This window comes from Camarhynchus parvulus, chromosome 2 (assembly GCF_901933205.1).
Source record: "Camarhynchus parvulus chromosome 2, STF_HiC, whole genome shotgun sequence".
NCBI lineage: Eukaryota > Metazoa > Chordata > Aves > Passeriformes > Thraupidae > Camarhynchus > Camarhynchus parvulus.
In genome coordinates, this window is record NC_044572.1 from 151,550,539 (window position 1) to 151,566,412 (window position 15,874).

Genomic DNA, 15,874 nt, shown 5'->3' on the forward strand with positions numbered 1-15,874 from the left:
TTATTTTGGGGTTTAGGAATTCCAAAGGGCTGCCCGGGCACAGGCAGAGCCGCGACAGGAATTTGGGGTTGCTGTAGGAATTTGGGGTTGCTGTAGGAATTTGAGATTCCTGTAGAAATTCCAAAGGGTTGCCCGGGCAGAGGCAGAGCTGGGAGGGGAATTTGGGGTTGCTGTAGGAATTTGGGGTTCCTGTAGGAATTCCAAAGGGCTGCACAGGCAGAGGCAGAGAGAGCCTGGAATTTGGGAATTTGGGGTTTCTGTAGGAATTTGGGGCTCCTGTAGGAATTTGGGGTTGCTGTAGGAATTCCAAGGGGCTGCCCAGGGGCAGAGAGAGCCAGGACAGGAATTTGCAGTTGCTGTAGGAATTTGGGGTTGCTGTAGGAATTTGGGGCTCCTGTAGGAATTTGGGGTCCCTGTAGGAATTTGGGGCTCCTGTAGGAATTTGGGGCTCCTGTAGGAATTCCAAGGGCTGCCCAGGGGCACAGGGGCCGTGCCCGGGCTGATCCCAGCTGGGCTCCTGCAGGTGGTGCAGATGCAGTGCAACATGGAGCTGAACGAGGACAAGAGCCAGTGGCACGTGAGTGCCTGGGTCCTGCCCTGGTCCCGCTGGGAATGGGGCTGGGAAATGGGGAATGGGAATGGGAAATGGGAAATGGGGAATGGGAAATGGGACTGGGAAATGGGAAATGGGAAATGGGAATGGGAAATGGGACTGGGAAATGGGAAATGGGAATGGGGCTGGGAAATGGGAATGGGACTGGGACATGGGAAATGGGAATGGGAATGGGGAATGGGGAATGGGGAATGGGGAATGGGACTGGGAAATGGGAAATGGGAATGGGAATGGGGCTGGGAAATGGGAAATGGGGCTGGGACATGGGAAATGGGAATGGGAATGGGACTGGGAAATGGGAAATGGGAAATGGGAATGGGGCTGGGAAATGGGAAATGGGAATGGGGCTGGGAAATGGGAATGGGGCTGGGACATGGGAAATGGGAAATGGGAATGGGAATGGGGCTGGAAATGGGAAATGGGAATGGGAATGGAAATGGGAAATGGGATTGGGAATGGGGATGGAAATGGGAAATGGGAAATGGGACTAGGAAATGGGAAATGGGATTGGGAATGGGAATGGAAATGGGAAATGGGACTGGGAAATGGGAATGGAAATGGGATTGGGAATGGAAATGGGAAATGGGACTGGGAAATGGGAATGGAAATGGGATTGGGAATGGAAATGGGAAATGGGACTGGGAAATAGGACTGGGAATGGGACAGGGAAATTTGACAGTAGCACGTGAGTCCCTGGATCCTGCCCTGATCCCTGCTCATCCTGCTGGGAACAGAGCTGGGAATGGGAATGGGAATGGGAAAGGGATTGGGAATGGGAAAGTGATTGGGAATGGGAATGGGACTGGGAATGGGACTGGAAAATCTGCCAGTGGCACCTGAGTGCCTGGATCCTGCCCCCTCCCTGTGCATCCCACTGGGAATGGGAATGGGAATGGGAATGAGACTGGGAATGGGAAATGGAGCTGGGACTGGGAAATGGGGCTGGGACTGGGAAATGGGGCTGGGAATGGGAAATGGGGCTGGGAATGGGAATGGGACTGGGAATGAGAAATGGGACTGGGAATGAGAAATGGGACTGGGAATGGGAAATGGAGCTGGGAATGGGGCTGGGACTGGGAAATGGGGCTGGGAATGGGACTGGGAATGGGAATGGGGCTGGGAATGGGAATGGGAAATGGAGCTGGGAATGGGAAATGGAGCTGGGACTGGGAATGGGAATGGGAAATGGAGCTGGGACTGGGAAATGGGGCTGGGGAATCAGACCAGGAAATCTGACTGGGAAATGGGACCGGGAAATCTGCCTGGGATATCAGACTGGGAAGTCTGGCTGGGAAATGCCTCAGCCAGTTTCTGTGGTACCCAAAGAACTCACTGCTGTCCTGTGCAAGGAAGGAATTCCCAAAGAAGCCACAAATTGCCCCAAGCTCCCAGTTCCCCCTGAGCTCCCAGTGCCAGCAGTGCCCAGAGATCCCACATTCCTGCAGTGCTCCCAGTTCCCCCAGTTCCCCCCAGCCCTCCCATTCCTACCCAGAGCTCCCAGTCCCAGTTCCCCCAGAGCTCCCATTCCAGCAGTGCCCAGAGCTCCGAGTTCCCCCACTTCCGCCAGTGCTCCAGTTCTCCCAGAGCTCCCAGTCCCAGCAGTGCTCAGAGCTCCCAGTTCCCCCTGAGCTCCCAGTCCCAGTTCTCCCAGAGCTCCCAGTTCCCCCAGTGCTCCAGTTCTCCCAGAGCCCCCAGTCCCAGCAGTGCTCAGAGCTCCCAGTCCCAGTGCCCCCAGTCCCCCCAGTGCCCCCCAGGGCTGCCTGAGCACTCTCTGGTGTCTCTGCAGCTGACGCTCCTGCTGATCCTGGAGGACAAGCTGCACCGCCAGCTCAGCTATGACCTGCTGCCCAGTACGTGTGCAGGGAGGGAGGGAGAGGAGGGGAGGGTGGGCTGCTCTGGGGGGCTGGGGGCGCCCCTGGTGGGCATGGAACGTGCCAGCTTCCAGACAGCTTCCCAGAGAGATTCCCTGCCTTGCCTTTCCTTCCTTCCTTTCCTCTCTTCCTCCTCTTCTTCCTTCTCCCATGCCTTTCCTCTCTTTCTCCTCTTCCCCTTTCCTTTCCTTTCCTTTCCTTTCCTTTCCTTTCCTTTCCTTTCCTTTCCTTTCCTTTCCTTTCCTTTCCTTTCCTTTCCTTTCCTTTCCTTTCCTTTCCTTTCCTTTCCTTTCCTTTCCTTTCCTTTCCTTTCCTTTCCTTTCCTTTCCTTTCTTTCCCTTTCCTTTCTTTCCCTTTCCCTTTCCCCATTCCTTTCCTCTCTTCCTGCCCTTTTCCTTTTCCCCTTTCCTTTCCCCTTTTCCTTTCCCCTTCCCTTTCCTGGAATTTTCCTGGAACTTTCCTTTCCTTTCCTTGCTGAGGAATGGAGTCTGGGAGCTGCTCCTGCCCCAGGCTCTGCTCTGCTGACCACACCAAGCCTTTCCTGGTGGCACAATGTCCAGAGCTGTGTTTTGGGGCTCTCAGGAGCCTTTGCTCCCAATTTCCACCTGCACATGTTCCAGAGCTGTGTTTTGGGACTTTGCTCCCCATTTCCACCTGCACAATGTCCAGAGCTGTGTTTTGGAGCTCTCAGGACCCCTGCTCCCCCTCCCTGCCCCATTTCCCAGCTCTCCCAGGCTCGGGAGCTCCCCGAGCTGACTCCATGCTCGTGTCCTCCTGTTCTCCTTGTCTCTGCAGCTGACAACTCCAAGGATTTGGCCACAGAGCTGGTGCATTATGGGTTCATCCACGAGGTGAGTCCCCAGGGCCCCTCAGGATTTCTGGGATCTCTGGGATCTCTGGGATCTCTGCTGCCTCCAGGCTCCGCTCCAGGAGCTGTTCCAGGGGGAGCTGCCCGCTGTGGCACGTGCTAATTAGCTGGAGCTTAAATAATTCTGAGTGGGAGGATCAGGGGAGCTCCCAGGGGAGGAGGCTGATTCCTGACTTAAGGAATCACAGAACCATTCCTTTGGGAAATGACCTCCGAGATTAACGAGGCCAAACGCGCGAGGCCACCCTGGTGACGTCCCCAGGTGCCACATCCAGGTGTTAATGGAACACTTCAGGGGTGGGCAGCCCTTTCCAGGAGGGATTTCTGCAATATCCCACCCTGAGCTGCCCCAGCCCAGCCTGAGGCCGTTCCCTCTGCTCCTGTGCCTGTTCCCTGGGATCAATCCCAAATCCCCCCGGCTGTGCCCTCCTGGCAGGAGCTGTGCAGAGCCAGAAATTCCCCCTGAGCCTCCTTTGCTCCAGGTGAGCCCCTTCCCAGCTCCTCAGGGATTCTCCATTCCCTTCCCAGCTCCTCAGGGATTCTCCAGCCCCTTCCCAGCTCCTCAGGGATTCTCCATTCCCTTCCCAGCTCCTCAGGGATTCTCCAGCCCCTTCCCAGCTCCCTCAGGAATTCTCCATTCCCTTCCCAGCTCCTCAGGGATTCTCCAGCCCTTTCCCAGCTCCTCAGGAATTCTCCATTCCCTCCCCAGCTCCTCAGGGATTCTCCATTCCCTTCCCAGCTCCTCAGGGATTCTCCAGCCCTTTCCCAGCTCCTCAGGAATTCTCCATTCCCTCCCCAGCTCCTCAGGGATTCTCCATTCCCTCCCCAGCCCCCTCAGCCCCTCCTGGGGCTCCAATCCCAGCATGTGAATTGTTTTTAATGAATGGCTGTGATGGTGTTCACAGGGGTCCGAGGATGAGGGAAGAGATGAGAATCTTGGCTCCATGTTTCAGAAGGCTGATTTATTGTTTTATGATGTTATATTGGGAGCTGGTTGATTTATTAAGATATTATGTTATGTTATATTACATTACATTACATTACCTCATATTATATTACATATTACATATATTATATTATATTATATTATATTATATTATATTATATTATATTATATTATATTATATTATATTATATTATATTATATTATATTATATTATATTATATTATATTATATTATATTATATTATAACGATACACCAAAACTACACTAAAGAAAGAGAAAGGAGATATCAGAAGTCTGGAAAGGAATGAATAATGAAATTTGTGACTGCTCACAGCCTCGACACAGCTGGCTGTGATTGGCCATTTGTAGCCATGATATTTTATGAAAAATCCTTTCCTCGGGATTTTTCCCCCTGAGAAGCTGAGAGGCCTCAGGAACAAAACATAACCAATGGTTATCTGCTGCTGTGGAATGCAACAGGTGCATCTGTGACTGGTCTCATGTGGTTGTTTCTAATTAATGGCCAATCGCAGTCAGCTGGCTCGGACTCTCTGGTCAGTCACCGGATTTTATTGTCATTCCTTTCCTATTCCTTTCAAGCCTTGTGATGAAATCCTTTCTTCTATTCTTTTAGTATCGTTTTAATACAATATATATCATAAAATAATAAATCAGCCTTCTGAAACATGGAGTCAGATCCTCATCTCTTCCCTTGTCCTCGGACCCCTGTGAACACCATTAATTAAATTATTAATTAAACACCATTAACCACAGGCATTAATTAAAAACAATTCACATGCTGGGTAAACTATTCTCCAGATCACATTCCCAAGCAGCAAAACACGGAGAAGCTGAAGCTTCCCCGCCTCTCAGGAGGAAAGATCCTCCTGGCCAAAGGGTGGGACGGTGATCGCAGGGCTCTGAGGGCGAGGGAGGAGACGAGGATCTGACTCCATGGTTCAGAAGGATGATTTATTATTTAATGATATATATTATATTGAAACTATGCTAAAAGAATAGAAGAAAGGATTTCATCAGAAGGAAAGGGAAGGGGAAAGGGGAGGGAGGAAGGGAAGGAAAGGAAAGGAAAGGAAAGGAAAGGAAAGGAAAGGAAAGGAAAGGAAAGGAAAGGAAAGGAAAGGAAAGGAAAGGAAAGGAAAGGAGGAAAGGGAAAAGGATCTTATGACTCACCAGACAGTCTGAGCCAGCTGGGCTGTGATTGGCCATTAATTAGAAACAACCACATGAGACCAATCCCAGATGCACCTGTTGCATTCCACAGCAGCAGATAATTATTGTTTACTAATTATTATAATGTTAACCACTGTTTACATTTTGTTGCTGAGGCCTCTCAGCTCCTCAGGAGGAAAATCCCGAGGAGAGGATTTTCCAGAGGACGCGTCTGTGGCCGAGGGATTTCAGCCCCTGTGTCTGTGCTTGCAGGACGACTGTGAGAAGCTGGCCGCGTTCCTGGAGAGCGCCTTCCACAAGCACCGCTCCCAAGCCCTGTGAGCTCAGCCCAGGGGACTGAGGCGCCCCGGGGGGATCCCAAAGGGCTCCCCTGCCCCCCCCAGCCCGGCAGGACCCGCCTGGGCCCCCGGGGACTCGCCCAGGCCGTGCTCGGGGCCGAGCCCAGGAATCCCGTCCTGGGATGTGCTCTGCTCCCTGCGCCCAGGGAGGCTGTGGGGAGGGGGCAGCACCCCCGGCAGCCCCTTCCCAGGGGGTTTGGGAGCTGCTGCAGGAGCCCCCAGCCGGATCCATGTCCCTCTGGGAAGGATCAGCCCCTCTCCTGCCGCTCCCACGGCTGATTTCTCCCCCTGTGCCATCTGGAGTGCTCCTTGCTGAGGGGAGGCAAGGGGAGGAGCAGGCTTGGAGAGCCCCGTGGAGCTTCCACCCGCCACATTCCGCTCTGGACTCCGACATTCTCCAGGTTTGGGGTCTCCGGTGTGCTGCCTGTGCTCAGAGCCCTCCCCGTGAGCTGGGGCTGTGTGAGCTGCGCGTGGCTCAGAAGGAATCCCTGACCCACCGCCAGGAATGTCACTGGTGCTCCACAGACCCCACAGAACTGTGCCCCAGCTCCCCCTGCAGCCTTCCACACCCTCTCAGAGGGAGCCCTGGTGCTGTTCCTGCCTGGCCTGGGGATGGGGCACTGCCCCTGGCACCACCCCAGGGCTGCCCTTTGCCAGGGACACACGGGCAGAGAACTGCAGACGGGAATTGTCCCTGTGCGAGAGCCGTGTGGGGCTGCTCCAGCTGTGCCAGGGAGAGCTGGCTCTGAAATCCTGCTCCTGCTGCTTCTGAAATCCTGCTCTGTGCTGGTGCTGCTCCTGCTGTGCCATCGGAAACAGGCTCTGAAATCCTGCTCTGTGCTGGTGCTGCTCCTGCTGTGCCATCGGAAACAGGCTCTGAAATCCTGCTCTGTGCTGCTCCTGCTGTGCCAGGGAAAGCTGCTCTGAAATCTTGCTCCTGCTCGTACTGTGCCAGGGAGAGCTGCCTCTGAAATCCTGCTCCTGCTGCTTCTGAAATCCTGCTCTGTGCTGTGCCAGAGAAAGCTGCTCTAAAATCCTGCTCCTGCTGTGCAGGGGAAACTGGCTCTGAAATCCTGCTCTGTGCTGGTGCTGCTCCTGCTGTGCCATAGGAAACTGGCTCTGGCACCCTGGTCCATGCTGCTCTGTGCCAGGGTTTGTGCCAGGGCTGCTCCTGCTGCCCCTACCAGGGAAATCTGCCCCTGGCACCCTGTGCTGTGCCAGTGCTGCTCCTGCTGTGCCAGGGAAATCTGCCCCTGGCACCCTGCTCTGTGCTGCCCTGTGCCAGTGCTGCTCCTGCTGTACCAGGGGAAACTGGCTCTGGCACCCTGCTCTGTGCTGGTGCTGCTCCTGCTGCTCCCTCTGTGCCAGGGAAATCCAGCTCTGGTGCTGTCCTGGTGATCTGCACCACACTGGTGTCCATCCACTGCTCTGTGCCAGTGCTGCTCCTGCTGTGCCAGGGAAAGCTGCCCCTGGCACCCTGCTCTGTGCTGCTGCTGCTCACTCTGTGCTGCAGAAATCTGCCCCTGGCCTCCTGCTCTGTGCTGTGCCAGTGCTGCTGCTGCTGCTGCTCACTCTGTGCTGCAGAAATCTGCCCCTGGCACCCTGCTCTGTGCTGGTGCTGCCCCTGCTGTGCAGGGGAAACTGGCTCTGGCACCCTGCTGGTGTTCTGTGCTGGTGCTGCCCGTGCTGCTCGCTCTGTGCTGGGGAAATCAGCTCTGGCACTGTCCTGGTGATCTGCACCACGCTGGTGTTCCATGCCAGTGCTCTGTGCCAGTGCTGCTGCTGCTGTTCGCCCTGTGCCGGGAACACTGGCTCTGGCACCCTGCTCTGTGCTGTGCTGGTGCTGCCATGCCAGAGGAGTCCAGCTCTGGCATCCTGTGCTGTGCCAGTGCTGCTCCTGCTGTGCCAGGGAAATCTGCCCCTGGCACCCTGCCCTGTGCTGTGCCAGTGCTGCTCCTGCTGTACAGGGGAAATCTGCCCCTGGCACCCTGCTCTGTGCTGTGCTGGTGCTGCTCCTGCTGTGCCAGGGAGAACCACCTCTGGCACCCTGCCCTGTGCTGGTGCTGCTCCTGCTGTGCAGGGGAAACTGGCTCTGAAATCCTGCTCTGTGCTGGTGCTGCTTCTGCTCCACCAGAGGAATCCATCTCTGGCACCCTGCTCTGTGCCAGGGCTGCTCATGCTCGGGGAAATCTGGCCCTGGCACCCTGCTCTGTGCTGGTGCTGCTCGTGCTGTGCCAGGGAAATCTGCCCCTGGCATCCTTGTCTCCACTGGTGCTGCTTCTGCTCCATCAGAGGAATCCAGCTCTGGCATCCTGTGCTGTGCCAGTGCTGCTCCTGCTGTGCCAGGGAAATCTGGCCCTGGCCCCCTGCTCTGTGCTGTGCTGAGCCACTGCTGCTGCTGCTGCTCCCCTGTGCCGCGGGAAGCTGCCCCTGGCCCCCTGCTCCCTGCAGGAGCTCCGTGTGCCAGCACCTGCCCTGCGCTGCTCCTGCTGCAGCTGCATCCCACGGGGATTTCATCCACGCTCAGCCAGCTCGGGCTGCACTCCTGGCTTGGGCTGCAGCCCCAGCCCTGCTGCATTCCCAGCAGTGCTGCATCCCCAGCCCTGTTCCATTCCCAGCAGTGCTGCATTCCCTGCAGCGCTGCATCCCCAGCCCTGCTCCATCCCCAGCAGTGCTGCATTCCCTGCAGTGCTGCATCCCTGGCAGCCCTGCTCCATCCCCAGCAGTGCTGCATTCCCTGCAGTGCTGCATCCCCAGCAGAGCTGCATTCCCAGCAGTGCTGCATTCCCAGCAGCGCTGCATCCCCAGCCCTGCTCCATCCCCAGCAGTGCCAATGTCCCACCTGACAAATCAATAAAGCTCATCCCCACAAATCAATAAACCGTTCCCACAGCCTGCTTGTGATTCCTGACTCCCGAGGGCGGAGGGATGCAGGGACACCTTAGAGCTGCCCATTCCCCCTGGAGGGCTCTGCTCGTGATTCCCGACTCCCAGCAAGCCAGGGGGAGGGATGCAGGGACACCTCACAGCTGCCCGTTCCCAATTCCCCTGGGCTCTCTGCTCCATCCTGCTCGTGATTCCCGGCTCCTGGGAAGCCAAAAGGAGGGATACAGGGGAACTCCTGGGAAGCCAAAAGGAGGGACACAGGGAACTTCCACCTGCCCAGTCCCATTCCCCCTGGAGGGCTCTGCTCGAGATTCCCAGCTCCCAAGGGGGAAGGATGCAGGGAACCTCACAGCTGCCCATTCCCAGTCCCTCCACAGCAGCTCCCCGGGCCTGTGACATTCCAGCACATTCCAGCACATTCCAGCACAACCCAGGCCCTCCTCGGCACCTCCTGGCACACCCCTCCCTTATTCCATGGGTTTAACGGGGTCCCACACAGCCCTAAATCCATGGATTTAACAGGGTCCAACACAGCCCTAAATCCATGGATTTAACAGGGTTTAACACAGCCCCAAATCCATGGATTTCAGGGGTTTAACACAGCCCCAAATCCATGGATTTAACGGGGTCCCACACAGCCCTAAATCCATGGATTTAACGGGGTTTAACATAGCCCCAAATCCATGGATTTAACGGGGTTTAACATAGCCCTAGATCCATGGATTTCAGGGGCTTAACACAGCCCTAAATCCATGGATTTAACGGGGTCCCACACAGCCCCAAATCCATGGATTTAACGGGGTTTAACACAGCCCTAAATCCATGGATCTCAGGGGTTTAACACAGCCCCAAATCCATGGATTTCAGGGGTTTAACACAGCCCTAAATCCATGGATTTAACGGGTTCCAACACAGCCCTAAATCCATGGATTTAACGGGGTCCCACACAGCCCCAAATCCATGGATTTCAGGGGTTTAACACAGCCCTAAATCCATGGATTTCAGGGGTCCCACACAGCCCTAAATCCATGGATTTAACGGGGTCCCACACAGCCCCAAATCCATGGATTTCAGCGGTTTAACACAGCCCTAAATCCATGGATTTAACGGGGTTTAACACAGCCCTAAATCCATGGATTTAACGGGGTCCAACACAGCCCTAAATCCATGGATTTAACGGGGTTTAACACAGCCCTAAATCCATGGATTTCAGGGGTTTAACACAGCCCCAAATCCATGGATTTCAGGGTTCCAACACAGCCCTAAATCCATGGATTTCAGGGGTCCCACACAGCCCCAAATCCATGGATTTAATGGGGTTTAACATAGCCCTAAATCCATGGATTTCAGGGGTTTAACACAGCCCCAAATCCATGGATTTAACGGGGTTTAACACAGCCCTAAATCCATGGATTTAACGGGGTCCCACACAGCCCCAAATCCATGGATTTAACGGGGTCCCACACAGCCCCAAATCCATGGATTTAACGGGGTTTAACATAGCCCTAAATCCATGGATTTCAGGGGTTTAACACAGCCCCAAATCCATGGATTTCAGGGGTTTAACACAGCCCCAAATCCATGGATTTAACGGGGTCCCACACAGCCCCAAATCCATGGATTTCAGGGGTTTAACACAGCCCTAAATCCATGGATTTCAGGGGTTTAACACAGCCCTAAATCCATGGATTTAACGGGGTTTAACATAGCCCTAAATCCATGGATTTAACGGGGTTTAACACAGCCCTAAATCCATGGATTTAACGGGGTTTAACATAGCCCTAAATCCATGGATTTCAGGGGTTTAACATAGCCCCAAATCCATGGATTTAACGGGGTTTAACATAGCCCCAAATCCATGGATTTAACGGGGTTTAACAGAGCCCTAAATCCATGGATTTAACGGGGTTTAACACAGCCCTAAATCCATGGATTTCAGGGGTTTAACACAGCCCCAAATCCATGGATTTAACGGGGTTTAACACAGCCCTAAATCCATGGATTTCAGGGGTTTAACACAGCCCCAAATCCATGGATTTAACGGGGTCCCACACAGCCCCAAATCCATGGATTTCAGGGGTTTAACACAGCCCCAAATCCATGGATTTCAGAGTTCCAACATAGCCCTAAATCCATGGATTTCAGGGGTCCCACACAGCCCCAAATCCATGGATTTAACGGGGTTTAACACAGCCCCAAATCCATGGATTTAACGGGGTTTAACACAGCCCTAAATCCATGGATTTAACGGGGTCCCACACAGCCCTAAATCCATGGATTTAACGGGGTTTAACACAGCCCCAAATCCATGGATTTAACGGGGTTTAACACAGCCCTAAATCCATGGATTTCAAGAATCCAACACAGCCCCAAATCCATGGATTTAACGGGGTTTAACACAGCCCCAAATCCATGGATTTCAAGAATCCAACACAGCCCTAAATCCATGGATTTAACGGGGTCCCACACAGCCCCAAATCCATGGATTTCAGGGTTCCAACACAGCCCTAAATCCATGGATTTCAGGGGTCCCACACAGCCCCAAATCCATGGATTTAACGGGGTCCAACACAGCCCCAAATCCATGGATTTAACGGGGTTTAACACAGCCCCAAATCCATGGATTTCAGGGGTTTAACACAGCCCCAAATCCATGGGTTTAACGGGGTTTCACACAGCCCTAAATCCATGGATTTCAGGGGTCCCACACAGCCCCAAATCCATGGATTTAACGGGGTCCCACACAGCCCCAAATCCATGGATTTAATGGGGTCCCACACAGCCCCAAATCCATGGATTTAACGGGGTCCAACACATCCCCAAATCCATGGATTTCAGGGGTTTAACACAGCCCTAAATCCATGGACTTCAGGGGTCCCACACAGCCCCAAATCCATGGATTTAATGGGGTTTAACACAGCCCTAAATCCATGGATTTAACGGGGTCCCACACAGCCCCAAATCCATGGATTTCAGGGGTCCCACACAGCCCCAAATCCATGGATTTAACGGGGTTTAACACAGCCCCAAATCCATGGATTTAACGGGGTTTAACACAGCCCCAAATCCATGGATTTCAAGAATCAACACAGCCCTAAATCCATGGATTTAACGGGGTCCCACACAGCCCCAAATCCATGGATTTAACGGGGTTTAACACAGCCCCAAATCCATGGATTTCAAGAATCCAACACAGCCCTAAATCCATGGATTTCAAGAATCCAACACAGCCCTAAATCCATGGATTTAACGGGTTCCAACACAGCCCTAAATCCATGGATTTCAGGGGTCCCACACAGCCCCAAATCCATGGATTTAACGGGGTTTAACACAGCCCCAAATCCATGGATTTAACGGGGTCCCACACAGCCCCAAATCCATGGATTTCAGGGGTTTAACACAGCCCCAAATCCATGGATTTCAGGGGTTTAACACAGCCCTAAATCCATGGATTTCAGAGTTCCAACATAGCCCTAAATCCATGGATTTAACGGGGTTTCACACAGCCCTAAATCCATGGATTTCAGGGGTCCCACACAGCCCCAAATCCATGGATTTCAGGGGTCCCACACAGCCCCAAATCCATGGATTTAATGGGGTCCCACACAGCCCCAAATCCATGGATTTAACGGGGTCCAACACATCCCTAAATCCATGGATTTCAGGGGTTTAACACAGCCCTAAATCCATGGATTTCAGGGGTCCCACACAGCCCCAAATCCATGGATTTAACGGGGTTTAACACAGCCCTAAATCCATGGATCTCAGGGGTTTAACACAGCCCCAAATCCATGGATTTAACGGGGTCCCACACAGCCCTAAATCCATGGATTTCAGGGTTCCAACACAGCCCTAAATCCATGGATTTCAGGGGTCCCACACAGCCCCAAATCCATGGATTTAACGGGGTCCAACACAGCCCCAAATCCATGGATTTAACGGGGTTTAACACAGCCCCAAATCCATGGATTTCAGGGGTTTAACACAGCCCCAAATCCATGGATTTAACGGGGTTTCACACAGCCCTAAATCCATGGATTTCAGGGGTCCCACACAGCCCCAAATCCATGGATTTAACGGGGTCCCACACAGCCCCAAATCCATGGATTTAATGGGGTCCCACACAGCCCCAAATCCATGGATTTAACGGGGTCCAACACATCCCCAAATCCATGGATTTCAGGGGTTTAACACAGCCCTAAATCCATGGACTTCAGGGGTCCCACACAGCCCCAAATCCATGGATTTAATGGGGTTTAACACAGCCCTAAATCCATGGATTTAACGGGGTCCCACACAGCCCCAAATCCATGGATTTCAGGGGTCCCACACAGCCCCAAATCCATGGATTTAACGGGGTTTAACACAGCCCCAAATCCATGGATTTAACGGGGTTTAACACAGCCCCAAATCCATGGATTTCAAGAATCCAACACAGCCCTAAATCCATGGATTTAACGGGGTCCCACACAGCCCCAAATCCATGGATTTAACGGGGTTTAACACAGCCCCAAATCCATGGATTTCAAGAATCCAACACAGCCCTAAATCCATGGATTTCAAGAATCCAACACAGCCCTAAATCCATGGATTTAACGGGTTCCAACACAGCCCTAAATCCATGGATTTCAGGGGTCCCACACAGCCCCAAATCCATGGATTTAACGGGGTTTAACACAGCCCCAAATCCATGGATTTAACGGGGTCCCACACAGCCCCAAATCCATGGATTTCAGGGGTTTAACACAGCCCCAAATCCATGGATTTCAGGGGTTTAACACAGCCCTAAATCCATGGATTTCAGAGTTCCAACATAGCCCTAAATCCATGGATTTAACGGGGTTTCACACAGCCCTAAATCCATGGATTTCAGGGGTCCCACACAGCCCCAAATCCATGGATTTCAGGGGTCCCACACAGCCCCAAATCCATGGATTTAATGGGGTCCAACACAGCCCCAAATCCATGGATTTAACGGGGTCCAACACATCCCTAAATCCATGGATTTCAGGGGTTTAACACAGCCCTAAATCCATGGATTTCAGGGGTCCCACACAGCCCCAAATCCATGGATTTAACGGGGTTTAACACAGCCCTAAATCCATGGATCTCAGGGGTTTAACACAGCCCCAAATCCATGGATTTAACGGGGTTTAACACAGCCCTAAATCCATGGATTTAACGGGGTCCCACACAGCCCTAAATCCATGGATTTCAGGGGTCCCACACAGCCCCAAATCCATGGATTTAACGGGGTTTAACACAGCCCCAAATCCATGGATTTAACGGGGTCCCACACAGCCCTAAATCCATGGATTTAACGGGGTTTAACACAGCCCCAAATCCATGGATTTAACGGGGTCCCACACAGCCCTAAATCCATGGATTTAACGGGGTCCCACACAGCCCCAAATCCATGGATTTAACGGGGTTTAACACAGCCCCAAATCCATGGATTTCAGCGGTTTAACACAGCCCCAAATCCATGGATTTAACGGGGTCCCACACAGCCCCAAATCCATGGATTTAACGGGGTTTAACACAGCCCCAAATCCATGGATTTCAGGGGTCCCACACAGCCCCAAATCCATGGATTTCAGGGGTCCCACACAGCCCCAAATCCATGGATTTCAGGGGTCCCAGCCCTGCCCAGCCGCCCCGGACACTCCCAGGGATCCACGCCCACCCTCCCAGGGAACAATTCCTAATTCCCCAAATCCCATTTCCCCTGGGTCCTGTCCCCCCATCCCCTGTCCCTGCCCAGCTCCCCTGCAGCCCCTGTAGGCCCTGGAAGGGCTCTGAGGTGTCCCTGGAACGTTCTGGAATGTTCTCCTCCCCACATGACCATTCCCAGCCCAGCTCCATCCCCCGTGCCCTCGGCCCTGCACTGGAATCGGGGCATCAGGGACAGAGCCAAGGTGTGAAAAACCTTACTGAGTTTTGTTCAAATTGTACAGGTTTAATGGTAATGAAAATAGTAGTAAAAGTCAGAATAGTAATAGAGAAAAAATATAACAAATAAATAAAAATATAAATATAAGAATGGAAATATAGATACCATATAAATATAAATAAATATATGTAAATTAAATAAATATTAACAAATATAAATATTAACAAATAAATAAAACTCAAATAAATAAAAAGTAAATAAAAATAAATAAAATTTAAAAATTTTAAAAAATAGAAGTAAATAAATTAAAAATTAAATAAAAATAAACAAGATAAAATTAATAAATATAAATAAATAAAAATTTGAATAAATAAAAATAATAAAATAAAAATAAATAAAATAAAATAAAATAAAATAAAATATATGAAAATATATGAAAATATATGAAAATAAATAAATAAATAAGTAAATAAGAATAAATAAAACAAAAATAAAAATAAATGAAAATAAACAAAAGGAAATAAAAATTTAAAAATAAAGAAAATAAACAATAAATAAGATAATAAATCAATAAAAAATAAATAAAAAGTGAAGAATGATGGAATTTGGGTGCCTGGCACTCTGCCACAAGGCACACCTTGCCAACAAAGGATTAACCCTTAAAAGCAGGAGCCTGATGCATATTCATAGATCTCATGCATTATTCATGGCGTGTTTCTGCTTAATTTTAGCTCCCTCCTCATCTTGTAAATCAATTTCCTTGGTTCCTCAAAGATCTGAGTTTTCCCAATTAGGAGGCAATAACTCTTCTCTTGGGATCCTGGTGTTTGCTGTTATCTCTGCACAAAGAATTTCTGGAGTATCTTTTTCATTCTTTGGGCCAGTTACAAAAAGTATCTTACATCACGTAGTTCCTACTTTAATGTCATGCTACAAATCACATTTACCACACTTCTTAAAAGAGATTCATAGAGCACTAATCAAAAGACATTAACAGAGCACTAATTAAAAGAGATGAATAGAGCACAACTTTCCAACACAACACATATTGCGTTCATTTTAATAGTTGTGTGAAAAACACCAATCGGTTGTTTTTTAAATGTTAAGAGTTTAATAGTAATGAAATGGTTATAAAAGTAGCAATATAATTAGAGTCATAAAAATGTGAACAATTGACATTAGGACGATTTGAGACAATAAAAACAAAGAGTTACAGACATCTGGGTACCTCTTTCTGGGCAAAACAAGCCCGAAAAAGGACCCACATT

General features: G+C 51.1%; 1 protein-coding gene across 1 annotated transcript in view; it reads left to right on the forward strand.

Annotated features, from left to right (window-relative positions):
* The window catches only part of NRBP2 (nuclear receptor binding protein 2), a 45,156-nt gene extending 38,568 nt beyond the window's left edge, over positions 1–6,588 (forward strand). The window contains exons 15-18 of the mRNA XM_030943727.1: positions 524–577; positions 2,400–2,463; positions 3,280–3,335; positions 5,742–6,588. Of these exons, the coding sequence (XP_030799587.1) occupies positions 524–577; positions 2,400–2,463; positions 3,280–3,335; positions 5,742–5,810 (243 nt within the window). The 3' untranslated portion in view covers positions 5,811–6,588. The remainder of the gene's footprint in view (positions 1–523; positions 578–2,399; positions 2,464–3,279; positions 3,336–5,741) is intronic.
* Positions 6,589–15,874: the final 9,286 nt, after the last annotated feature.